Source organism: Felis catus, chromosome E1, assembly GCF_018350175.1.
Source record: "Felis catus isolate Fca126 chromosome E1, F.catus_Fca126_mat1.0, whole genome shotgun sequence".
Taxonomy (NCBI): Eukaryota; Metazoa; Chordata; class Mammalia; order Carnivora; family Felidae; genus Felis; species Felis catus.
Genome location: NC_058381.1, coordinates 24562658 through 24588971, shown reverse-complemented (window position 1 = coordinate 24588971; position 26314 = coordinate 24562658). Strand labels below are relative to the sequence as shown.

General features: G+C 43.1%; 2 protein-coding genes across 9 annotated transcripts in view; both read left to right on the top strand.

The window, feature by feature from the left end:
• GGNBP2 (gametogenetin binding protein 2) overlaps positions 1–15602 on the top strand; it is a 31652-nt gene extending 16050 nt beyond the window's left edge. For 4 of the 8 annotated variants that reach the window (XM_011288948.4, XM_011288946.4, XM_011288947.4 and 1 more), the window contains exons 6-15: positions 2353–2478; positions 2572–2685; positions 6725–6934; positions 7991–8165; positions 9855–10049; positions 11848–11995; positions 12289–12414; positions 12497–12645; positions 13183–13431; positions 14743–15602. In XM_011288948.4, coding sequence (XP_011287250.1) covers positions 2353–2478; positions 2572–2685; positions 6725–6934; positions 7991–8165; positions 9855–10049; positions 11848–11995; positions 12289–12414; positions 12497–12645; positions 13183–13431; positions 14743–14946 — 1696 coding nt within the window. In that variant the 3' untranslated portion in view covers positions 14947–15602. The remainder of the gene's footprint in view (positions 1–2352; positions 2479–2571; positions 2686–6724; positions 6935–7990; positions 8166–9854; positions 10050–11847; positions 11996–12288; positions 12415–12496; positions 12646–13182; positions 13432–14742) is intronic. The other 4 variants (XM_045044026.1, XM_011288950.4, XM_011288952.4 and 1 more) reach the window with 4 other exon arrangements.
• A 1774-nt stretch (positions 15603–17376) lies between these two features.
• On the top strand, positions 17377–26266 carry DHRS11 (dehydrogenase/reductase 11). Its single transcript, XM_019817564.3, is given in 8 exon segments — positions 17377–17641; positions 17644–17732; positions 20399–20608; positions 23882–23976; positions 24377–24506; positions 25128–25220; positions 25422–25488; positions 25720–26266. Coding segments are annotated over 8 exon segments (1107 nt in total). The 3' UTR covers positions 25878–26266.
• The last annotated feature ends 48 nt before the right edge of the window (positions 26267–26314 follow it).

The following is a 26314-nucleotide window of genomic DNA, read 5'->3' as shown; positions in this document are numbered from 1 at the left end:
GAACCAAAGATCAATAGACATCTCAATATCTTACATATCTGCTCATTGCCACCTTCCTTCAAAGATCAGTTCTTCTACTTTTGCTCTGGATTCCATCTCCTCTTGTTCTCAATGACTTTGCTTTATCATTAAGTTTATTATTAAGTTACCTAGTTTTGTTAAATTGGCATACAACTATGTTTTCCTGTCGTTTGGTTTAAAACAAAAACCAAACCTCCACAAACTTCCTCACATTGTCCTTCAGCTATCACCCTGCTACATCAGAAGCCAAATGTTTTAGAAGGTGGTTTGCTGAGTTATGGAATCAGTATGAGTTGATCGTGAACACTGTCTCCTAAGGTAGCTTCAGTTATTCCCAGAAGTATGGATAGCAGGCCAGGGAGTACAATGTACTTAGCCAAGACTCCCTCTCCTCCACTTTGGATGGTTCCGCCATTGTATGCTACCGTGACTCCATTTTACATGTTTGCATTGTTACCCACCCCCCCTCTTTCTGTTAGACTTTCTCCAGGGAAGTGTTAACAGTTGATTAGGTTATAACCTAATCAGTGGCAACAATCCAGCTCAGCCTTTCAGAGAGTGTTCTTGTATCCATGCAAGTAACCCCAAGTTATTGTCTGGCTGGGAGTAAGTTTGAGATCCAAAGGAAAAGTTTAGGCTACACTTGTAGGCCTGTAGCTGATGACTGAAGATGATCTTAGCGGTATTTATAAAATCTACCTATAGAGAGAGTAGAGTAAGAGAGAAAAATGCTGAGGAATTTAGTTTATTGGTAGAAAAGAAGCCAGTAAAGAAACTTGAGAAAGAGTAGCCAGACAGGTAGGAGGAAGCCAGAGGAAAAGAGTGTTTCAGGGGGACTCTGGTCAGTTGTATTGAGTGCTGCTGAGTCATCAAGGACCCAGAAGTGTCCATTGGATATAGCAACACTGTAATAATTGGTGATCTTGATGAGCAGATCTGCAGTTGAATGAAAACAATCCAGATCAGAATGGGCAGAACAGTGAATGCAGTCTAAGGTGTAATGGATTAATCTGTGAGTGGAAAGTGTAGGAGTGCAAAGATTTCTTTCTCAGAAAGCTTGATCTTGAAAGGAAGGAGTGATATAAAGACATTAAGCTGAGAGAGACTGTGGATAAAATTTTGATTTGAGCTGTGGCATTTTTTAAAAGTATTTTTTAGATTAATGCTTTCATGTTCTAATATAATAGTCATTCCCCAGCCTCTGATTTCATGAGCCTTTTTCTCAACTGTGAGAACTTGAGTTTGAGGGTTAATCAGTTTTAGGAGATTATGGGTCACTCAAGCACAATTAGAAAAAGAGGAAATATGGAAGTCAAGAGTGGAAGGATGGAACATGGAAGGCAGAGCAGTGGTTGAGGTTTTTGTTTCAAGTTACATTGCTGAACCTTGCCTGAGCCCTTGTGACAGGGAATAGGGAGCTGCATTGTACATACGACCTTAGATGGTGGGCAGGGAGTTGAGAAATACCTATTTAGCTATATAGAGTAGGTTAAGTAAAGATTCAGAGGTTTTTCCATCTCAGGCATCCAAGGTAATGAATTCCTAGGACTGTAGGGAGACCTGCAGAACAGGCAGGAGCCAGTTGTTCAGAATCATGAAATACCAAGAAGACTCATTGAATGGAATATAGACACACATTTCTCCTGGAATGCGCGTCTGCAACAAAGCAAAGTGCATGACCAGTGCTATACTGAAACCTGTGGGGGAAGGAGAGTCTGGGAAATTTTTAGTAATTTTTAAATTATTTGTATAGTATTTACTGATACAAGTTGTATAAAGTGGTCATCTTCGTGTGCTATCTTTATTTTAGTATATGTAAAAATTTGTTTACTGTAATTAGATTAATCTGTGATTTTTTTTATCCCCAGCTACTTATAAATGTGAAGGTAGATAAGAGTTTTGTTGCCATGGGTTAGCTATAAAATCACATTAAGTAGATCAAAACTTGTTAGAATTTATAATTTTTGGAAGATTGATCCATTTTATAGGTGAAAATGTAATATTTTTTAGCCCTGTTGACTTTAAAGCATTCCAAGTAGATTTGCTCATAAAATGCTTAGTATCGTAATGAGATGTATCTTGATAAATGTAAATGTTAAGTTGTGTCAGATAAATTTAATAGTTGAGCAAAAATTTATATATAAAGATATGAGCATATGTTTAAATAACATTTTAATTTGGTTAAAATTAATATGTAATTATATACAAATTTGCAAACTTAATCTACTAATATAAGTATTAAAGAGTTCTTGATTTTAATTTAGACTATAGAAATTATTCCTTCAGATTATCTCAGTGTCACTAAGCTTTGTACTATACTGTATACTACAGTGAAGGGAGCAGTAGCAGTGTCAGTTCAGAGAAGTTAAGTACAGATAAGAGAAGTAGTGAAGACCACAGGAAGGACAGCAAGTGTAGGATCATTTTCCATTATGGACCTTTCCAGGGAACAGCCAGGTAAAATCAAGCAATCCTTTACTCTGCCTTTTTTTTTAAATGTTTTACCCTTATATATTCCTCCTTTTCACTAATACTTGTTTCTTTCTGCAGAGGTTGTTGGATGGACGTCTGGGAACTAATGTCCCAAGAATGCAGGGATGAAGTAGTTTTAATTGACTCTAGTTGTCTCTTAGAAACACTAGAAACATACCTGCGAAAACACAGGTAAGTCTTGACCTTTAGGTCATCACAGTATAGTTGGAAGGTGCTTTAATGCCCTCTTGGTCATCCAAATTGACCTGTCGCCTCTTCATATAATATCACTTCAGTCTTCCCATTAATACGTGGTACTAAGCAGAGCTTAATGTTAGGGTAAGCAGTTCCTTTATGGGATGCCTCTTAGTGTTATGTTACCCTTCTTATGTTGAACCAGCATCTCCTCTTTCTGTAATTTTTACTTTTAAATTTTATTGGCCTGTTAGTTCCAAGCCAGTAAAGTGTGCCTAATTGAGTAAAGTGTACTTAATCACTTTGGAAACTCTAGTATTCCTTGTTTTTATGATAGAAGCATTTCATGTTGTCATTTTAAAAATCAAAGTTTGGGGCGCCTGGGTGGCGCAGTCGGTTAAGCGTCCGACTTCAGCCAGGTCACGATCTCACGGTCCGTGGGTTCGAGCCCCGCGTCGGGCTCTGGGCTGATGGCCCAGAGCCTGGAGCCTGTTTCCGATTCTGTGTCTCCCTCTCTCTCTGCCCCTCCCCCGTTCATGCTCTGTCTCTCTCTGTCCCAAAAATAAATAAACGTTGAAAAAAAAAAATAAGTGGACTTAGAGCTTCTATTTTAACATCTATTCATTTCAAGAAGCATACTTAGAAAGATGTGTGTATCAAACAACTGCATGGCAGTGTGAGGGTAAATACAGTAAGAAGAATAAATCACAAATATGGGAACACAGAGGAAGGCTAATTCTAGTTATGGGAATTACAGAGGGCTTCTTTAAGGATGGACATGATTTAGGCAAATGGAGAAGGATGTGGAGAGGAGTGGGGAGGAAGCAGAAGAAAAAAAGACTAAAGTAAGGACACATAAGCTATGTTCAAAAGTAGTCCATTGTCTTACAGTATGTACAGAAAGGCAGGGTAGACTGGGAGAAGCATGAGGGAGATGGGAGTCTTGGGAAATAAGTCTGGAAATAGGTGGGGTAAGAGAGGAAGTCACTGAAGGGCTTAATAAGGAGTTGGAACTTTATTTATAGACGGGAGGGGTCTTGAAGCTGAGAGTGAGATAATCAGATTTGTTTTAAAAATTTTGTTACGAGAGATGCATTGGAGCTAGAAAAAATGCAAGCAGGGAAGTCAGGAAACTTTTAAAAAAATTATCTAGGCAGTTTAAAACAGGGCAGGGGGGATCAGAAAGAAGGGGCTGATGAGAGATGTAAGAAATAATACTGGTGTGCCTGGGTGGCTCAGTTAAGTGCCACTCTTGACTTCCGCTTGGGTCATGATCTCATGGTTTGTGAGTTTGAGCCCCAGGTCAGGCTCTGCTCTTGGGATTCCCTTTCTCTCCCTCTCTCTGCCCCTCCCCTACCTGCAATCTCTCTCAAAATAAATAAACATTTTTAAAAATACTAAAAATAATAATAATACTTGATGCCATTTTGGCTCCACCCCTAAAAGAGGACCTGAGGAGAAGTTGGTAGTTAACTAAGGTTTTCTTCCTGGGTGACTGAATGGTGGTGTTCTCAACAAGTTTAGAAGGGAACAGTGTCGCCCTTAGTATCGGACAGGGAGTTTAACTTGTTGCCTATTACATATCTGTGACGTCCCCCCTTTTTCAGTATGAGTTTGGCCCTGAGGCAAGGGCAGAGACTTGAACAAGAGCTGTAGAGGTGAGAGGCACACATGTTGGCTGAAGCCATGGGAATAGAAGTCACCTAGGGAGATGAATTTAAATTAAAGAGATCAAAATTTCTTCATTCCACTACAGCTGATCTTCCCAGAGAGGCAACTATTTAATATTATGAGCCTGGCTTTTTTTTTTTTTTTTTTTTAACCGGACCAAGTTCTTTCTTATTCAGGAAATCAAAGATAAACAAGAAATATGTCATCATCTTCTACATTCACACTCTCTTGTACACCTTTGTTTTTCTCTTCTACACTTTTGCCACATTATAAACACTTAAGTTTAGACCACATTTTATTTTTTTTATTTATTTTATTTTTTTTAACGTTTTATTTTTGAGACAGAGAGAGACAGAGCATGAACGGGGGAGGGGCAGAGAGAGAGGGACACACAGAATCGGAAGCAGGCTCCAGGCTCTGAGCCATCAGCCCAGAGCCCGACGCGGGGCTCGAACTCACAGACTGCGAGATCATGACCTGAGCTGAAGTCGGTTGCTTAACCGACTGAGCCACCCAGGCGCCCCTTAGACCACATTTTAAATAAATGTTTGTTTGTTTATTGGGGTGGGGGAATCCCAGGCAGGCTCCATGTTCAACATAGAGTTCAATCTCAAATGCACAGGATCACGACTTGTGCCAATATCAGGAGTCAGACACTCAACCAACTGAGCCACCTAGGTGCATGCCCCTAAACCACATTTTTATGTATATATTGTCAATATTATGATTGTGTATTAAGAACATACTTTTTTCTTCAGAAATATGGGTGGCTCAGTCTGTTGTTGAGTGTCTGACTCTTGATTTTGACTCCGGTCAGCTCTGTGCTGACAGCATGCAGCTTGCTTTGTATCCTCCCTCTCTCTCTGCCCCTCTCCTTCTCGTGCTCTTTCTGTCTCAGAATAAATAAGTTTTTTAAAAAAAGAAGGAAATGGGGTGCCTGGGTGGCTCAGTCAGTTAAGTGTCTGACTTTGGCTAAGGTCTTGATCTCGCAGTTTGTGAGTTCGAGCCCCGCATTGGGCTCTGTACTGACAGCTCAGAGCCTGGACCCTGCTTCAATTCTGTGTCTCCCTCTGTCTCTGCCCCTCCCCTGCTCACACTCTGTCTCTCTCAAAAATAAATAAACATTAAAAAATTAAAAAAAAAAAGAATTTGACGTTTTGGAAATTATTAGTAACTAAAACTCCATGTGCCACTTTCCTATTCTTTTTGCCCCCACCCTCTTCCCAATGCTTATTAGCTAGTGAGGTGTTAAAATGTTGTAGCAGAATTTCAAATCAAGTTTTACTGACTGAAGATAGCAACTATTTTCAGAGGCTGAAGGGAGAGTGATTCTTTGAGTCATTGGTTTGTAGCTTCTTGTTTTATTTCTGACCTGTATGAATTGCTCTTGAGGAAGTGATATGCTAGTCCTTGGCAACTATTTTCTGGAAATTTATGTTATGAACAAACACTGTATATCTGCCTCATTCTTATAGGTCCGTGTGTCTCTCTTGTTTAAAAATCATTTGCAGGGCACCTGGGTGGCTCAGTCGGTTGAGCACCCGACTTCAGCTCAGGTCATGATCTTACAGTCTGTGGGTTTGACAGCTCAGAGCCTGGAGCCTGCTTCCATTCTGTGTCTCCCTCTCTCTCTGTCCCTCCCCTGCTTGCGCTGTATCTCTCTCTAAAATAAATAAACATTAAAAAAAAACTTTAAAAAATCATTTGCAAACGGGTGCCTGGGTGGCTCCGTCGGTTAAGCATCAGACTCTTTATTTCAGCTCAGCTCTTGATCTAAGGGTTTGTGAGTTAAAGCCCCATGTCGGGCTCTGCACTGACAGTGTGGAGCATGCTCGAGATTCTCTCTCCCTCTCTGCCCCTCCCTCGCTCCCTCTCTCTCTCTCTTTCTTTCTCCCTCTCAAAAATAAATAAGTATTTAAAAAAATCATTTGCAAGGGTGCCTGGGTGACTCAGTCGGTTAAGCATCCGACTCTTGATTTTGGCTCAGGTCATGATCTTGAGGTTTGTGATGTGAGATTGAGCCCCACATTGGACTCTGTTCTGTGCTGACAGTTTGAAGCCTGTTTGGGATTCTTTTTCCCCCCTCTCTCTGCCCCTCCCCCGCTCATGTCTGTCTTTTCCTCCCTCCCCCCCTTCAAAATAGACATTTAAAAAAATAAAAATCATTTGCAAATGGAAATCTAGCTGTACTCTGTAATCTCTAAAATTGTATATATCTTACACGTGTATGTTTTAAATGTGTGTTTAGAGGATTTTTTTTAATGCACCATATGGGAGGGGAGTGTTATTGTCTAGTACACTGTTACATGCTTTACGGAATAATTATGCAGCCTTTTCTTAATTTTGAAGTATTTCTTTTCAACAGGTTTTGCACTGATTGCAAAAATAAAGTTCTCCGAGCATACAATATCCTTATTGGTGAACTTGATTGCAGCAAAGAGAAGGGCTACTGTGCTGCACTTTATGAAGGTTTGCGGTGCTGTCCACATGAACGGCACATACATGTTTGCTGTGAAACAGACTTCATTGCACATCTTTTGGGTCGTGCTGAGCCAGAGTTCGCAGGAGGGTATGAGTATGTAATTTGCTAGAATGGGCTATCTAGCGCTTTGCTTCATTTTATTACTGAAAGTTTTATTTCCATCACCTTTTGCATCAGTACATATATATGTATAAATTCAGGTGTGCTTGTAAAGAGTTTGCTTTCTTTAAAATATGCATTTCTTAATTGAATAAAAATAGTGTTCTGTGGTGTTCATTTCAGTCCTCTGCTCCTTGTTGCTTGAAGTAGACAGGCTTTTTTTTTTTTTTTTTTTTTTTGGCTTTCATTATTATAGATTATCATTTTCACTTGAAAATGATTCGAGGGATTTTTTTCCCCCTCCATCCATGCATTTCCATATCTAAATTTTGTTCATTATGATGGTTTTTGCATAGGAAGAGGTCTTTGCAGCAAAGCGTTAAATATTTTACTGAATGTAATTAATGAATTGTCTATATTATCACTGAATTATATAGGAACCTAAAATTTTATCTCTGGCTTTTTTGTGAAAATAAAATCAGAAAAGGTTCATGGAATAAAATGAACCCATTTTGTTTTGTGTTTTGTGTATCAGCTCTCATTTGAGTGCCTATTTTGTGCTAGGCACATAGAACACAAAGACTTACCAGTGAAGTTCTGTGAACCCTACTACTGAAAACTAGCCTAGAGGGCTTTTGTCCATGATTGAATCACTTTCGCACTGCCTTTATCCATTACTCCTCAAAAAAAAGAAACCTACAAAACCCAAATAGGCATTTGTTGTAATTGGAAGGTGAAGGAGTTATCACGCCTCCTATGAGCTGGACACATTATATTAGACTTCTTGTGCCCAAAAACCATCTCTTTAGAGCCCCAGTTCCTGAATTATCTTATTTTTAGCAATATTAGGACTGAGTTCTGCCTGCATGTGTATTTCTCATTGGTTATGTACATGTATGCTTGTGTGTTTTTATGTACATTTAATTTGAATGTATAACTGGCTTCTTACCAGGTATGCAAATTGTGTTTAAACCCTGAACCCTCTTATCTGTCTTTTACTCTTTCAGCAAAGGGTACTAGGAATTATGTGTGATTTATTCTCCTTTACAGACGAAGAGAAAGGCATGCTAAGACAATAGATATAGCTCAAGAAGAAGTTCTGACCTGCTTGGGAATTCATCTTTATGAAAGACTGCATCGAATCTGGCAAAAACTACGAGCAGAAGAGCAAACATGGCAGATGCTTTTCTATCTTGGTGTTGATGCTTTGCGCAAGAGTTTTGAGGTAAGAATAGTGACCTGCTTCATTGTCTGAGATTGCTTGGTTAGGTTATTGGACTGAATGTTAATATAAGCTAGCAGTCTGATTTTGCCTCAGAGGGCTGTGATTCACTGATACTGGCATGGATTTGGGGGTGGATTTAGGGGAAGGGAATTAGAATTTAAGTTTGTGGATTTTGGGGGTGCCTGGGTGGCTCAGTCAGTTAAGATTCCGACTTTGGCTCAGGTCATCATCTTGCGGTCCATGAGTTTGATCCCTGTGTCGGGCCCTATGCTGACAGCTCAGAGTCTGGAGCCTGCTTCGGATTCTGTGTCTCCCTCCCTCTCTCACTGCTCCTCCCCTGCTTATGCTGTGCTTCTCTCTCTCAAAAATGAATAAACGTTAAAAAACATTAAAAAAAAAATTTTGTGGATTTTCTTTGATTTTAATCCTGTTATTCTGCCAGCTTTGATATTTAGACTTTCTCAGAGTGGAAAACTGAAGTTGATTATTTAGCAGCATGTTGCTATGAAGTATAGCTAATGAAAAGGTAAAAGCAACCCAGAGTAAATTTGAGACTTAATTCGTGAGTCTCAGTTTGTCTGCTGATATCCAGTAGCCTCTTTATAGTGCTGGTTTTGGGTTTAGTGCTTGTGATTTGGTAACCTTCTCCCCCCCAGTTCTCCGTAGCATATAAAATTTTGGCTAGTGAACATTTTGTTATATTCTGAGGCATGGTTGTAACCCTTTAACTGGGTCACAGATCCCTTTTGTGAATTATATGAAAGCTATAAACCTTTTTTTTCAGAAGCCCATCTGTGAACTTTAAACATTGTTCTGGGGAGTCTGAGGAGATTTGTACTAGTTCTTGCTGAACGCTTTTTTTTTTTTTCTTTTCTTTTTATATGTTTGTGACTTCAGAAACTAGATCATCTAATCAGGTTAAATAGTCTTCTGTTGTGTTAAGAAATGAATGTTTGCTGTGTTGGAATTGAAATTTGAAACTAGAATATTGCTGGTTTGGAAGAGGAGTGTGTGTAATAAGTCTGCCTTCCCTGTAGGGATTGGTGGTATATTCACTTCCTGTAGATTTTAAGTTGTCATCATTTAAAGTGTTAAAATTTAGGGGCATCTAGGTGGCTCGATCAGTTAAGCGTCAGACTCTTGATTTCTGCTCAGGTCGTGATCTCACAGTTTGTGGGTTCGAGCCCTGCATCGGGCTCCGTGCTGATGGCGCAGAACCTGCTTGGGATTCTCTCTCTCTCCCTCTCTCTGCCCTCCCCCTGTTCATGCTCTCTCTCTTTCTCAAAATAAATAAACTTAAAAAAATAAAGTATTAAAATTTAGGGACACCTGGGTGGTTCATTCGGTTAAACATCCAACTCTTGATTTTGTCTCAGGTCATGATTTCGTGGGGTCATGGGATCAAGCCCCATGTCGGGCTTTGTGCAAATGGCACAGAGACTGCGTGGGATTTTCTCTGTCTTCTCTCTCTGCCCCTCCCCTGCTTGTGCTCACTCGTGCTCTCTCAAATAAATAAACATTAAATAAATAAAGCATTAAAATTTAAGATTCTTTGTAGGAATGCTCTGGTAAATTGCAACATGAATTATTTGTGTGTGTGGTATCATGTAAAATTAGCAATTGAGAATTTCCAAGGAAAGTAAAGGTAGTTTTGACCAGTATTCGTTCTCAACTTTGTTTTTATAATAGATGACTGTGGAAAAAGTACAGGGTATTAGCCGATTGGAACAACTTTGTGAAGAGTTTTCAGAGGAGGAACGAGTAAGAGAACTCAAGCAAGAAAAGAAACGCCAGAAACGGAAGAACAGACGAAAAAATAAATGTGTATGTGATATTCCTACTCCTTTACAAGCAGCAGATGAAAAGGAAGTAAGCCAAGAGAAGGTAGTATTCCTTAATTTTTATTCATAAATATATAGTATTGCTTTTTGCTAGATTTTTGGCATTTTTACTATGCTTTTCCAGAATATGAGGAGCTGCAGCTTGTATATTGGCTTTTTTCCTACTATAATTGGTACAGCCAAAAATTTTAATGTCTTGTGTTTGTTTTATAATATTCAATGATTATCTTTTTACCTGATCTTATATGTTGTTAGATCAAAGTCCAAATATGGAAAGTTAAGTCCATGTATGACCTAGAGCAGTTCTTCTTGGTCTCAGGACCCCTTGGAATTTTTAAAAATTACAGTGCTCAGTGTGCTTTTTGTTCATGTAGATTATACATACAACATTTATTGTGTTAGAAATTAAAATGGAGAAATTTTAAATCGTTAATTCTTTTTAAAAAATAATAAGCCCATTATATGTTAATATGAGTAACATTTTTTGAAAACTGTTCCAAAACAAAAAGAAGTGAGAAAGGTGGCATTATTTTATATTTTTGCAGATCTTCTAAATATTTGGTTTAAAAGGAATCAGATGGATTCTCATATCTGCTTCTGCATTCAGTCTATTTCCATATGTTGCTTGGTTGAAACATTTGAAGAAAGTCTGGCCTCACACAAAAAAGGAAGGAGTATTTTAATATAAACTTTTTCAGATAGTTGTGGATATTCTTTGGCATTACAGTTCAACAAGTGGTAGTTTCTTAAAGATTAGTTACAATGTGGAACCTGGCACCTGTGAATGACCTTTTTGTAACTCAGTTAAATTAAAATCCACTAGTCAGTCTTGCACTTTGAATGGATCTTTAACTCATGCATGATTTTGTAACATCATGAATTGGTCATTTGAAAGTTACTGGTTTACTGAGTTATGCAGACCTTGCCAGATACTGACATTTCATTATATATATTATCACATAATCGTGTTAAAACCACTACTGATCTCATCAGAAGGGTCTTTAAGTATTGGGAAGCTTCAGGCACATTCTGCTTGTTTATACAAGTTTTCAAAATTCTGATTGTAGTTTGAAAGTTTGAGTTTTATCACAACAAATACTGTCCATTGTTTTCCTTGAGGTGATGGGCTGACTTCTTTCCTGAGAGAATGGCTTTTAAATATCCCAAGTCTGAATAACCAAAGTTTGTCTCTTCTTTCAAGCAAAATTTATGTTCCAGGATAAAAAACAGCTAGTTCAGCTTGTAACTCAAACAAGCTTCAAGTGCTTTTCCTTGAGACAGCCATTGTATTTTGGTATGCAGCAAAAGTGCTTTAAGCATCCTTCCTATTTGTCAGACATCTACTCATGAGCTGATACTTAAAAAATATTTTTACTGCTTCATCGAAGACTTTCATAAGTGAAGTATCTATTTCCTGAAAGTGCTTGACAAGTAAAAAATACACTGACTGTTAGTACAGTGTGATTGCCACTGCTGTGATTTGTGCGAAAGTACCAGCAACTTTTCCCACCATTGCTTTCGTATCATCAGTGTAAGTGTCAATATATGAAAAAGGCAAGTGACATATTAGTATTCTGATGAAAATAGTTTTGATCTAGGGAATCCCTGGGGTCAGCAAACTACACTTTGGGAACTTCCCTCCTAAATTTTCCTGATATGATTAACTCTTAATTTGCTTTTAGTTGTTTCATAGTCTTAATGTGGGTTAGTGATTTTTCATGAGAATAATTTTTTCAGTTGGTAACCTCCTAACTCCTATTTAATTGGTTGATGTTAAGGAAAGTAAATGTAACCATATGAAGGTAAGACTTTTTACCGTCTCTCAATGTTGACCCTTAAAGGAAACAGACTTCATAGAAAACAGCTGCAAAGCCTGTGGCAGCACCGAAGATGGTAATAGTTGTGTAGAAGTAATTGTTACCAACGAAAACACATCATGTACCTGTCCTAGCAGCGGCAATCTTTTGGGGTCCCCTAAAATAAAGAAAGGTAACTAAATACAGTTTCTTCTTAAAATTAAGTCTTAAGTTTATTCTTTTTTCCTCTTAAATGGAAGAGGTTTTAGAGATCCTGTAACTTTGACACTTAATACTTCTTTTTTCTTTATGGTATTTGTTATTATTTGACAAAAACAAAAAACTATAAACCCCTCATCATATTTTCATTATTTAGTTTACTTTCTACTTTTAGTAAGCTATCAATTTTGAAATTTTTATGTTGTCTCCAGTTGGTTCATTCTTTGTTGGTATGTTAATTATAAGTCTCAACTGATTTATTTTCAGGCTTATCACCACACTGTAATGGTAGTGATTGTGGATATTCATCTAGTATGGAAGGGAGTGAAACAGGTTCTCGGGAGGGTTCGGATGTTGCTTGCACTGAAGGCATTTGTAATCACGATGAACACGGTAGGTTCAGATTAAGCTTCCCAATTATTTCTACTACATGGCTGATTAAAGCACATAAGTAAGAGATTATTGATTTCTTCAGGTGACGACTCCTGTGTTCATCACTGTGAAGACAAAGAAGATGATGGTGATAGTTGTGTTGAATGTTGGGCAAATTCTGAAGAGAACAACACCAAAGGAAAAAATAAAAAGAAGAAAAAGAAAAGTAAGATGTTGAAATGTGATGAACATGTAAGTATCAGAGTTCTTAAACCTTTGCAGTTGAGGGGAGAACAACCTATTTTCTTTGGAGTGGCAAGTCTGCAGCTTAGTTTCTGGTATTTATTATTTTAGAATGAGTACCTTTAGAATGCAGTTCTGTTGGCTGCTCATCTTGTGATTTGTGTGTGTGTCTGTCTGTCTGTCTGTCTGATGTGGTCACTTGTCCAGTAATCTATGTGAGTCATAAATCCAGTTCATTCTTTTCATAATACTTTTAAATGAATTAGCTGTGTAATCTTGAGCAGTTTGCTTGATCTTAGTTTTCCCATCTGGAAGGAAATTAATAATCCCTATCAGATTAAGTTCTGTGAAGATGAAAGAGATTATATCGATGGGTTAACATAGCATCTGGTATGTAGTAAGTGCCTACTAAGTGCCAGTTGCTGCTGTTGTTCAGTATTCCTTCTAAAAACTTAACACACTATCAGGGCCTTTTTTTCTTTCTCTAAAGAGTAATTGCTCTTATTCCCTGCCTTTTTACCTGGGTAATCCTTTGCTTGGTTTCAGATCCAAAAGCTTGGAAGCTGTATTACAGATCCAGGTAATCGAGAGACCTCAGGAAATACCGTGCACACAGTGTTTCACCGCGACAAGACCAAAGATGCACATCCTGAAAGCTGTTGCAGTCCTGAAAAGGGTGGGCAGCCACTGCCTTGGTTTGAGCATAGGAAAAATGTACCACAGTTTGCAGAACCTGTAGAGCCATCATTTGGTCCTGATTGTGGAAAAGGTGCCAAGAGCTTAGTTGAACTCCTTGTAAGTAAGGATATCTTATTGATTGGTAGATGTGGGAGGGGACAATATTTGAGAATTTAAAGCTAGGAGTTGGGGAAGCTTTTAAGAAATTAAGGTCAGTCTTTCATTATTTTTGGTCTTTACATTTCTGCTCTTCCACATGTGGTTTATGCAACTGCTCTACAGCACATTTCCTTGTCCTCCTTTGTAGAAGAGAAGAGAATAGTTGGGAAAAAGGGATAGAGTTAGCATTGTGTCCAGGAGTCTGCCTCCTTGAAGAGGGTTATTGTAAGCAAACTGCCTTTCTGAGTGGCAGCTTATGGTGTCCAGCCTTCCATACCAGGAAAAAATGTAGAATCTTTTTACTTCTTTAGGTTCATGTAGGATAAAAGCATAACTAAACTTGCAAAATCTTTTAAGATTGACTGTAAGTCTTGGTACTTTACACGAATTATGCCTGATTCCAAGCAACCTAGTACGTAGTTTGTGTGGGGCTTAGAGGAGGGGGAAGGAAAGAGAAGGGTGGTATATTCTCTTTAATAGTTAGGCTCCCAGCGGAAACAAATCCTTTAGAATAGTTTTTTTTTTTTTTTTTTTTAATGTGGTGGTTAAGTTTCTTAAATTTTAAAAAGGTTTTATTTTACTTAATTTGTGGAGATAAAAGTTTCAACACAGGACCATCCAGTTAATAATCACATCAGTCTGGTTATTTAAAGTTTGGTAACTAGTTGTAACCATCTCTAGTTAGTCGTTTGTTTGTTTTGCTGTAATCAGAAACATTGTTATTTTTTTAATTTTAAGTTTCTATTATTTTTTTAAAGTTTATTATTTTGAGAGAGCGCGAGCAGAGGGAGGGTCAGGGAGAGAGGGAAACACAGAATCCGAAGCAGGCTCCAGGCTCTGAGCTGTCAGCATAGAGCCCAACGTGGGGCTCAAACTCACAAACCACAAGATCATCACCTGAGCTGAAATCGGATGCTTAGCCTTAAGACTGAGCCACCCAGGTGCCCCTCAAGTTTTTATTTAAAGTCTAGTTATCTAATTAGTCATTTTCTAAGGCAAAGGTTGGGAGTCTCTTAGGCTCATAGGTCTTCTAAGACAAATTATAGATCCAGAGTTTCAAACTGAGTTAAGTTGGATTTTATTCTTACTTTGTACTTTCTAAGATGGAGTGACATTATGCTTGTTCTGTAAACAGTTCAATGAAAGACTTCATGTGACTGAATTGAAATTAAAAGGCTAGTTTGCCTGAATTTTTAGCTGTCCTCCATCAGCATAGCATTTTGCATTCTTAATTTAAGTCATAATCTTAACTACTGCTTTAATTTGCAGGATGAGTCTGAATGTACTTCAGATGAGGAAATCTTTATCTCACAAGATGAAATACAGTCATTTATGGCTAACAACCAGTCTTTCTACAGCAATAGAGAACAATACCGACAGCATCTGAAGGAGAAATTTAATAAATACTGCCGCTTAAATGATCACAAGAGGCCCATCTGTAGTGGCTGGTTGACAACGGCTGGAGCAAATTAAATAAATAAAATAGCTCTGTCTTTCAATGAAACACTCAAGATGACTACTGCGCCTTCTCTTTCAAAAAAAAAAAAAAAAACTCTTAATTTAGTGACTTATGGCAAAATTTTAAATCAATGTGATTCTTTCTTGTTTTGGGAGACGGTGGAGGTAACCTCATTAGTTCTTTCTTCAGGCTTGTGTCTTTAGTTGCGTGGCTGCGCAGGCCTGCCATATGATTTAAGCCATCTCTTTTCATTAAATGTTTCTCTTCCTGTGAGACTTACTAAAGCAACTTAGTGGCAAAAAGTAATGTTGTACTTATACTTCTGTACAGAAATGACAATGAGCTGAATATATGGTTTTACAAAGTAGACATCCACTTGGAAAATGTTTGGATGTAATGTTAAAGCGCAATGTGCAAAATTTAAAATAAAGAATATTTATTAATATGCATAGTAAAAATTGGTGTACATGTTTCTACTTAATGTGTGGCAGTATTTTCATATTTGCCACTTCTGAACTTGGTATTTGACCAGTGTTGATGTTAGGATGAAGAGCAAATGAGGATAGAGATACAAATTGTTGAGGACAAAACTCTTCCCTTGACTAGAGCTGAGAAAAGCAGTTTTCAATCTTTTGTTTTGAAAGAATAAATTTGCTGCAATACCCTTAAATACTGGCTAGCATCTTTCTCATGAGATTAATTGCTATTATTTAAAATTCCCTGGTATCACTTAACATAAAGTGCCTTAAATTCAGAGATTCATACTGAACTGGAAGAATGAAAACAGAACTTGGCAGAATTTCAACCAAGGTTTGTCTGAAAAGTAATTACTTTAGCATGTAGACCTGGGACCAAAAGACTGCGCCTAGAGCTAACCACGTTGCGGTCCATAAGTGCATACTCCTTATCTGGTTTCCAACAATAAAGTCACTGTGGCATTACAGTTTACTGCTTTCATGAACTGTGAGTACTGAAGGAGAGGAGATTCCCCCAGGAATAGCACTTGGCTGCGATTTAAAAGGTTGAGTCAATAGTTCGATAAACACATGTGCTCAGAGCTTTGTGTCTCAATGTTGATAATATTGGTGGGCAGCAGGCAAGTAGTGGGACAGTCAATACCTCTGTGCAGTGGGGATGCAGTGAATTTTATGGGCTGTGTGCCACTTAATCAGATTTCAGGTGGGCAACAGCAAAAGCTTAGATTTAATTTTTATAGTTGGTGGCATTTCTTTGATACACCTCTTCAGTTGTCTTTTCAAATCTAAGTGTTGCATAGGGATGGGGCAGAGGTAAAAATGAGTCATGACTCCTCTCTGGCCTTTGTTTACTTTCATCCTGGAATCCATAAAAAATGACTAAGGGCCCCCCAGAGCCCTTGGCTCTGAGCTCAAACCTTTCTTAACCACTTGTTGTCAAGTTTTCTCCTGAGATCCCTAAAAGCAAGGACTGGTTTTATTTTGTTTTAATCTTTATCCTTGGGCCAAACACATGAGTACTTGGTGAATGAATAAACCAGCCTCACATACTGCTTATGCCATTGCTTGCAGTGGAGGGATTCCAGTAGTTATGCAGAGATGTGTTTTTCTTTGGAAGATAGCTATATTAAGGATGCAGATGTAAGTCAGTTTTCAGAGTTTTGATGGAACATCCTGAGTGGTCAGAGAGCAAAACCAACAACCCAAGAAGAGACAAAAGGCAGAATGGAATGAAGGCAGTTTAGGAGCACATCCCCTGGACCTAAAACTGCATGGCTTAAAGTCCAAACCATGCTTTACCCCTTTCTGTCTCAGTCACTTACAAAATGAAGCCTAATACGTAGTATCTTAAAGAGTTTATGTGCATATGCTAATATATTTAAAGTGCTTAGAAGTGCCAATTACACAGCATTCAGTAAATGTTAGCTTTTGCTTTTAATCTTTGGTACACAGTGATATATTTTTTCACTGGGAGTGGGAGGGTCTAGGACAGTAGGCCAGTAGGGATACAATACCCTAACACACGTGTACTGGAGGGTGTTTCCATTTTTAACCTTGAGTTGTCATTCTAGTAAAGCCAAGGGATCAGGTAGGGTTGAGAGGGTAACTCAGGGATGATAGCTGAGGCACTCAGCCTTTTCTAGGCTGAATCCTTCGCATCAGCCAGAGGGCGGGCGTTGGAGTCACCTTAAGAGCCCGTAATTTCTCCTTCTTGCCATAGGGGTCAGGAACTGGGAGGGGAGACTGAACAAGGGGGCAAGAATACGAACGGCCTCGGGCCTGGAGTAAGCCCCCCCCCCCAAACCTCGGTTTCCCTGCCCCTAAGGGAAGAGCTCAGCAAAGCAGGACCACAGGCCACCCGGGAACCCTCTGCACCCGCCGGCACAGAGGAAAGCACAGTTTCCCACCTCCCGTCAGGCATGGGGCGGGGCCGGAAGAGGCGGGAAGGCCGCGACTGATTCCCGTTAGATGTGGTCGGTCGCGGAGAAGCGGAGGGTGGAGCCCCAGCCGGGGCCGGGCAGAATGGAGGCAGGTTCAGGCGCGGCTCCGAGGGGGGGCAGATCGGCAACGGCGACCGCGGTGGTGACCAAAATGCGTCCGAGCCCTTGCGACCCGGGGAGGAGCTCCGCCATCCAAATGTCCGTATCGCGGAGCGAGGTGGGCGGGCGGCTGGGGACCATGGCCAGGACCGGCATGGAGCAGTGGCGTGACCGGCTGGCACTGGTGACAGGAGCTTCGGGGGCATCGGCGCGGCTGTGGCCCGGGCCCTCGTCCAGCAGGGACTGAAGGTAGTGGGTTGTGCCCGCCCCGTGAGCAACATCGAGGTAAGTCCCCGCCGGGGAGAGGGACCTTCTGGGAGGCGTTGTTTCCGCTGGTGTACGGTCCGGGAGGCGGAGTGGTCTGACCTAGGCTGCGACGCTGCCCCCATTTGCTGCTCCCCCAAGGCCATTTGCAACCGGATCAGACTATGAGGGATGAGATACCTAGTAGGGCAGGCCTCTACCTTCCCTTTCATGAAGTCCCTTCTTTTAAGGAGACCCTACTCCTAACAGCCTCTACTCCAGTGTACCAACTCCTTGGCGTATTTCTTCGTGCCTATCTGCCTGCCCAGGTCGGCTGAGGAAAAGGGAAGCCAGAGATCAGGGCTAGCTAGGCAGCCAGGGAGAAGGAAAGAAAGCTTTCTGGCCTCAGTGGCTAAATTGGCTACTAGATTGTTTCCTCTAGTCCCCAGACTAAGTCCACAAAGCCAACCAAAGTGGCTGGCCAGCCAGATGAACAGGAACTAGAGGTTTTGATCATGATAATTTTTCACCCAGCACTGAGAGTGGGGTTGGGGTGGGAATAGAGCTTTTCAGAAGAAACTCACCCTCTCCTTCCCCAACCCCCAATTTGAGGGTTAACCCTTACCAAATGGGCCTAACAGACCAATGGGATATTTACAGATCGACCTTTCTCCAATTGCACTGTCTTGGGTGGGACTGAGGGGTGAAATAGGGCATTGACTATGTAAGCCCTGAGGGGACAAAGCAATACGGAACTGGAACTACTGGTTTTTCTCTTAAACTAGGGTTGGGAGCCCCAAGTTGTGAGCAACAAGAGCTCAAAGAAAAATGAAGTTGGCCATGTTGTAACAGGAAGGAAGAAGATGGGAAATTTTCATCATAGGTCATCTTTGGATTTGCACCTGACAAGATCACTCTCAGGGTTTGGGCTAGCGATTAGCCGCAGGGCTTTATCTCCACCATTGTTCAAAATCCCTGCACCAGGAGGCTTTGGTTGGGGACAGAGGGAGAAGGTGTACCAGAAGGAGGGCTTTCCCCTCCCCTTCTGCTGACCAAAGGTACACTTTATAGCCACCTAGATAGTCCCAAGGTCACCCAGCTGTACCACTGCCCTACTCTCCTCCCTTTCTCCTGTTCTGAGGAGTTCAGGGCCCAACCCTAGCCTTGGAGCCTAGAGGATCAGACCAGGGCTTAGACCACTGGATTCCTTAAGTCTAAAGTCACTCTTGCCTTCTCTTCCTACTACCCCAAACCAGCCAGGAAAGGGGGTCCCTGAGCTTCAAGGGGGATCCTCAGGCTGTTCACTCAGCCCCAAGATGCCTCTTTTAATGAGGGGGAAATGCCTGTTCTGTGAGGGGACTGACATGGTTTCAAGTCATTTCTGAAGATAGATGAGGACAGGTGGGACAAAGAGAAGGCAGCAACAGGGAGAAAGATGTCTCCAGGCCCTTCATTCTGGCTTTCTTGCAGGGATTTGAGTCTGGAGGTGGAAGGGACAAGTTGCATGCCAGGGAAGGGGAGAATCCCAGGCTTCCTTGTGCCTAGTTTGCTTTTATTAATTGATACTAAAACAGAGTTTGAGTTCTGGCCTCCGACAGAGAGAAGCCCTATTTCCTGAGGTGGTTGTGAATAGGTGAAATTGGGTAAAGGGGGCCTTCTAAGTCCCAGAGGACCATACCTTTTGAACTCTTGGAAAGTTAAAGCAGAAAAGAGTTTCCTAGGTCACCTGAGCCAGCCCTTTATTCCCATCTTGACTTGGCGGGGAGGGAAGGGTTCCAGGCCAAGGCAACTGGCCCAAGCTGGCCTTTCTCTAGGGCACCCCCTACCACCCAACTCTCTCCCTCCTGTACATGTACAGTCACCTTTATGAGGCTCAGATGCCCACTCACTGGCCTCTAAGGCCATGGAGCTTGGTTTCTTTCTGCTTCTGAATGTCTGCATCCCTCACAACCACCTCCCAGTGGTTCTGTATTCTCAGGTCTTTCCATCTTAGGGCTCCTCCGTGTGCTGAGGTCCCTGTCGATACACTAGGGCTTCCCAGTGTCACCTGCCACCTAACTTGCTTCATCATATCTCAAGAAATTTTGGGGTAGAGTATGGTACACTGTGGGACAGAGAGAAAGAATCTGTCCTGACTTCCTGACCTTTCCTATAGGTAGGGCAAGGGGAGACTGGCAGTTGGGCCCAATCTGAGAGCCAACTGGCTGCATTCTGTGGAGGGAGGGTGACTGTTCAGACATAAGCCCTCTGGAAGGAGCTAGATGAGGCAAGGGGAGGGGAGAGAATCCTGGCATAATCAGCTCAGTGATTCCTGGTGCTGGTGGAAGAAGCAGGGGGTGGGGTGAGAGGTGTAGCTTACCTATAAGCAGAGAAGGGGTTCCTGTTGGAGGAGAGGCAGAAGAGATGGAGATCATGCTATGCCTTGGACCACTGGCTCCCTACTCTCTTCTCAGAAATGAAGATTCAAGTTTATTGTGAGAGTCTTCCATTGACGATTTCAACTCCATTCCCATACTCCCCTCACTCAGGGAGTGCTCTTATCCCCTGGACTTTGATCACAGAGGACAAGTAGTCCCAACAACTATATGGCTGGAAGGTGACTGTCAAAGGAGAGAGTTCTCTGAGTGGTGACAGCAGAAGAAGACTGTCTCTGGGTGGGAAGGTGTGGGAGCCGCTCACCCCAGTTAGCCCCTTGTTGGGTTTCATAGGAGCTGGCTGCCAAATGTAAGAGTATAGGCTACCCCAGGACTTTGATCCCCCACAGATGTGATCTGTCCAGTGAGGAGGACATCCTCTCCACGTTCTTGGCTGTCTGCTCTCAGCACAGTGGTGTGGACATCTGCATCAACAATGCTGGCTTGGCCTGGCCTGACACTCTGCTCTCAGGCAACACCAGCAGCTGGAAGGACATGTTCAATGTAAGGGCTGCAGACCTGGAGTGGGGGGTTGGGAGGAGAATGGGGAGCCAGGGCTTTGTGAACCAGAGGGCTGCTCAGGATAGGACATGTAACAGGAGGGAACTTTGGCTTCGTAACTGGGGCACCTTGACTCTCCCCTTGCTTCTTTCCCTACCAGAGGCATAGTGAGTGGATGAATGGCCATATCTTTTTTTTTTTTTAATTTATTTTTTTTTTAATTTTTTTTTTCAACGTTTATTTATTTTTTTGGGGACAGAGAGAGACAGAGCATGAACGGGGGAGGGGCAGAGAGAGAGGGAGACACAGAATCTGAAACAGGCTCCAGGCTCTGAGCCATCAGCCCAGAGCCCGAGCGGGGCTGGAACTCACGGACCGCGAGATCGTGACCTGGCTGAAGTCGGACACTTAACCGACTGCGCCACCCAGGCGCCCCATGAATGGCCATATCTTTTCCATTCTTCTTTCCTCTGAGTCCCTTAAAGGGGCAGTTCTTAAAGTCCAGGCTGATTTCCTTCTACTGGAAGAAAGACTGGTAGGGAAGAGAACTGCTATTTATTGAATGTTCCCATGTGCTGACACCGTGCTGAGTGCTTGAGAACATGGTCTTACAAGAAAAGGAACCAAGAGACAGGAGATGAGGTTCTCACCCAGCCCTGCCAGGCATGGTGTGGCTTCAGGAAGGTGGTTATTCTCTATCAGCCTTGTCACATTTAATTGGGGTGAACACACATCAATATCTGGGGCCACAAACCCCAGTATCCCCTGGGGCCAGGTAAATAGCTAAATGAGTGAGGTGAGTCAGGGGAGTCTGCAGTAAGTGGGAGAGCACATGGCCAAGTACAAGGGTGGCTGCTGAAATCCAGCATACCTGCTGTGGAGCACTGTGGGTCCAGTGTGGCCAGATCTTATCATTTCTTTGAGAGGAGTGGAGAGCCTGGGTTTTTATGTGACATCCTACCCCTCCCATTTACCAAAACCTCAGCTCCACAAGGGCAAGGATTTTTGTCTGGTTTATTCTCTGTTATGGCCTCAGCCCATAAACACTCAATAGATATTTTTTGAGGGAATGAAAGCTTCCAATGCACATTGGGAGTGAATTACAAATGTTTTAAAACTTTGTACAGACCAAACACAGCCTTCAGGACATGGGTTTTCAACTTCTAGACTATATTATGGGGCAATATTAGGGTATAAAAGTATCCTGAGAAGTTGAAAACAGTGTGTACATGGGATGGATCTTTTTCCCACAATTGATTTAGCACCTAAAAGTTGCTTGGGCCTAGAAATGAACAATGAACATTGAAACAGTGAACAGTGAAAATGAAGCACTATCCCTGCCCTCAGACAGCCTTCTGGGAGATCTGAGATCTTGCACATCTGTAAAATGAGGGACATATATTGAGTCCCTAAGGCCCTTTCCAGCTTCAACACTATGTAATTCTATTAGGATCGTCTTCTGAGACATCTCCACCCTCCACCCCACCAGCCTTAGGAGAATCACTCCCCTGGTCTCAGGGACCTGTTTCTCTTATTCCATCTGTCCTCAGAGTTGAGTTTTCTGCCTCATAAATACACATTGCTAAGCGGGCCAGAAAAAGGTCCTCGTGTCCTTCTGCTATGAATGCTGAGGCAGTTCATGGCGAGGGTGTTCTGTCCTGATGCTTGGCTCTGACACCTGATAAAGAGAAACATCTAATATCCTGGCTGGTCTTGTCTCTTCTCAGGAGGAGAGACTTGAGGACCTGCTGAAAGCTTTATCTGTGCTTGTCCTCATGGGGCAGGGGTGTGGCTTGGCAGGAGCTTTGGAGCTGAGATACTTCTTCAGGCCTTTGTTCGATGAAGGGTGGGGATTTTGGGTCACCTCTGGCAGAGGCCAAGGAAGGCAGAAAGCCCCCATGTGCTTAGGAGGTCCCCTGCCATCTTCTGACCAGCTACCCCACCCCCATAAAGAGTCTCTGTGCCTAATCTTGTAGATGGAACAGAGTCTAGAGGAAGGCATGGAAGGAAGGAAGGTCAGGCCTTCTCTACTTATAGTCTTAAGGGAGGAGATAGGAAAGGAGCAGGGAGTAGCTGGGTAAGGCAGAGAGAGGCTAGGGTCTATACTTGAGGAGAGAGATTTTTTTTTTAATTAATTAATTAATTTATTTAAAGGTTTCTTTCTTTTTTTTTAAGCTTATTTATTAGGGGAGAGAGAGAGAGCGAGAGAGAGCATGCTCGCATGAGTGAGGGAGGGGCAGAGAGAGAGAGACAGAGAGACAATCCCAAGCAGGCCCCGAGCTGTCAGCACCCACCCCAGTGTGAGGCTGGAACTCATGAACCATGAGACCATGACCTGAATCAAAACCAAGAATCAGACCCTTAACTGACTGAGCCACTATTTATTTATTTTTTTAAAATGTTTATTTTGAGAGAGAGAGAACACAGGCAAGCAGGGGAGGGAGGAGGGGCAGAGAGAGAGGGAGACAGAGAATCCCAAGCAGGCCCTGCACTGTCAGCGCAGAGCCCCACATGGGGCTTGAACACACAAACTGTGAGATCATGACCTGAGCTGAAATCAAGAGTCAGATGTTTAACCTACTGAGCCACGCAGGCACACCAAGGAGAGATTTTTAAAGCCATTTTGGAAGGATTTTAGGCTTTTTATCTTTAACTTTTTTATTATTTTTGAGAGAGAGAGAGACACAGAGCGTGAGTGGGGGAGGGGCAAAGAGAGAGGGAGACCCAGAATCTGAAGCAGGCTCCAGGCTCTGAGCTGTCAGTGCAGTCCCCCATGCAGGGCTCGAACCCACAAACCACTAGATCATGACCTGAGCTGAAGTCAGACGCTTAACTGACTGAGCCACCCAGGCACCCTGGATTTTAGGCTTTTTAGAGAGCAAGGCCAGGGAAGCTGACCCAGATAAGAGAGGAGAGGGTATTTGAGGAAGAAAAGGAGATAGTTCTCTAAGGCAGAGGTTCTGTTGTTTGTAGAGGAGACATCCAAGACAGGGAGGGTTCCTGGGTCATGGATGAGTTTGGGAGTTTCCCACTGCTGTTTGCAGAATCTTGGAGGCGGGGGTTACCTGGGGAGAGGAATTAGCACTGCTCTCAGCTGGGGCTGGTGGCTTTAGGGGGAGAGGCACCTAAGGCAAGGTACCCTGGAACCATTGTTGGTCTCAGGTAGGACCTGGACACTGTTTTGGAATGCCACTCCCCTGGATGGGCTCTGTGGCTCTATTACCTGCTCAGATGGGCCCAAGCTAGAGATACCCCACTGCCCTCCCTGGCCTGCAGGTGAACATGCTGGCCCTCAGCATCTGCACACGGGAAGCCCACCAGTCCATGAAGGAATGGAAGGTGGATGACGGGCACATCATTAATATCAACAGGTGAGGCAGGTGGACAAGGGCTAAAGCTCAGATCATCACTCACCCTCCAAGCTGAGTGATCTGTTGCAGTTCATTTGACCTCTTTGGACATCAGTTTCATTGGTGGCGAAATAGGGACTTAATACCCAGTTAACAGCGAAATGGCACAATTATGGCGAGAGAAAGAATAGTGTATATCAAGTGCCAGCCCCTAGTTGGACTTCTAGGAAGAGCAGGACTTACAGGAGCTGCTTGAATAGCTGGAGCTACATCAGTGGGCCACCAGGATGGCCTGTAAAGAGGTCCCCTTGAGAAGGCTTTCCTGCAGCATGTAGGTGGTGGGGCTGACTGGTCCAGCAGGGGGCACTGCTGGTCCATCAGCAGCTTCACTCTCTTCTTTCCCCTCCTTTCCTCCACCCAGCATGTCTGGTCACCAAGTGTCACCCCACTCCGTGATCCATTTCTATAGTGCTACCAAGTATGCCATCACCACACTGACAGAGGGACTGAGGCAAGAGCTTCGGGAGGCCCAGACCCACATTTGAGCCACAGTGAGGGTGAGGCCTGGCCCTGGTGGGGACAGGGTAGGCACAGGCCTTCTGCACCCCACACTCATACTGTTCAGGATGCCCTGCTGGGAGTGTGAGGGGCACAGAGCTCCTGGGCTCTGTTGCTGCTGGCATGACCCTGAGTAGCCCTTTGAGCTTCATGTCACTGACTTTGAGATGGGAGGGGGCTGACCAGAAGGGAACACAGTAGGTGAGACTGAAGGAGAGCAGGGGCTGTGGGAAACCATGGCTGTAAACCCAGACTCTGGGCTCTTCCCTGAAAGGCCACATGAACTTGGGCAACTCACTTAACCCCTCCAAGCCTCAGCCTTACTCATTTGTAAAATGGAGATGGTGATACCGACCCAGTGATGAAGTCTTAAGGGACACCATTTTGTAAAACACTTACCTGAGAAGGGCTCCATAGGTGGTAGGTGTCATTGTGATCATTGCTAGTGGCAGCTTTGGGAAGAGGAGGTGGCTGCTGGACATTGGGCAGCCATCACTGTGAAGCAGGGGGGGCCCCCGTGTTTTCCATCCTGTCTCTCCCCTAAGCCTAGCTTCTGACTGGGATGGAGGCAGGGCTCAGCTCAGCTCCTGAGCAGGCCCTCTCTGTTGGTCCAGTGCATCTCTCCAGAAGAGGCGGAGACACAATTCTCCTTCAAACTCCACAACAAGGACCCTGAGAAGGCAGCTGCCATCTATGAATGCATAAAGGTGAGGCCTCACTCTGAGGCCAGTGAGCCACTCACTCCCTAAGTGAATGCAGAGGGAACCCTGGCCTTTAGACCACACTCTTCTAGCCAGCCTGTCACCCCTCCTGGAGGGTTGGGGTGGGGATGAAGATGTTGGAGAGGACATCAGAGGTGGGAGGTTCACTCTGCCCTCACCATCCCTCTTTCCTCCCATACTCTCCAGTGTCTCAAACCTGAAGATGTGGCTGAGGCTGTCATCTATGTCCTCAAGCACCCTTCCACGTGTCCAGGTGAGTCTGGCCTTGACTGTCCACCCCCTGGAAGAGCCCAGCCATCCCAGAGGAGGAGAGCAGGGAGGCCTAGCGGGTGGGGAGAGCATCCTGTCTGCCTCAAGCCTTGTGCCTTCCAGCAGATTGGAGACATCCAGATGAGGCCCACGGAGTAGGTGATCTAGTTTCCTGTGGGGAGTTCTGTCTTCCATCCCCACGCCTCATGGCTTAGCTCCTGCCTCTGGATTTTAGGTGTTGATTTCCAGACTCCTGGATTCTTCTTCCTCTCTCCAACCCACCAGGGGCTACAAATTTTTGGAAGTTTTTATGTCTTATCAAATTATGTCCGCTACAAATATGAACAGTGGGCTGGGGAGAGGTTAGGTGTCCCCGATTGTTTTACCTGTTAACTCATTATTGGTCTGCTTCTTAGTCTCCTTGGCCTTTGTGTGCTCTCTTTGGTCTCTTCCTTTTGACCTAGGGAAGGAACTGTGGCCAAAAGGGGGGCTTCCCCCTATCTTCTTGTACCCCAACCCCTGTCCCTCAAGGAGGAGGTGGCAGAGAGAAGCCCTCACCTTCTATCTGAATAGCTATCCAAGGCCCTAGGCTTCCTCCTCTCCCTGCCCTACTGCCCCCATTGCCTCTTCTCTTCACCCACCCCTGTTCTCCAGCCCAGGCTTGGCTTCTCTGCTCCCAGTGCGGTCATCACTCCACACTGACTATGGCAGCTGAATATCAGGCCCTGCCTCCCAACTGGGTTTCACTGTGATAATTAAAAAAGAAAAATTGCAACAACCTACCTTGGCTTCAGGAGTATCTTTCTGTTCTTTCTCCTTTTCTGTGATCA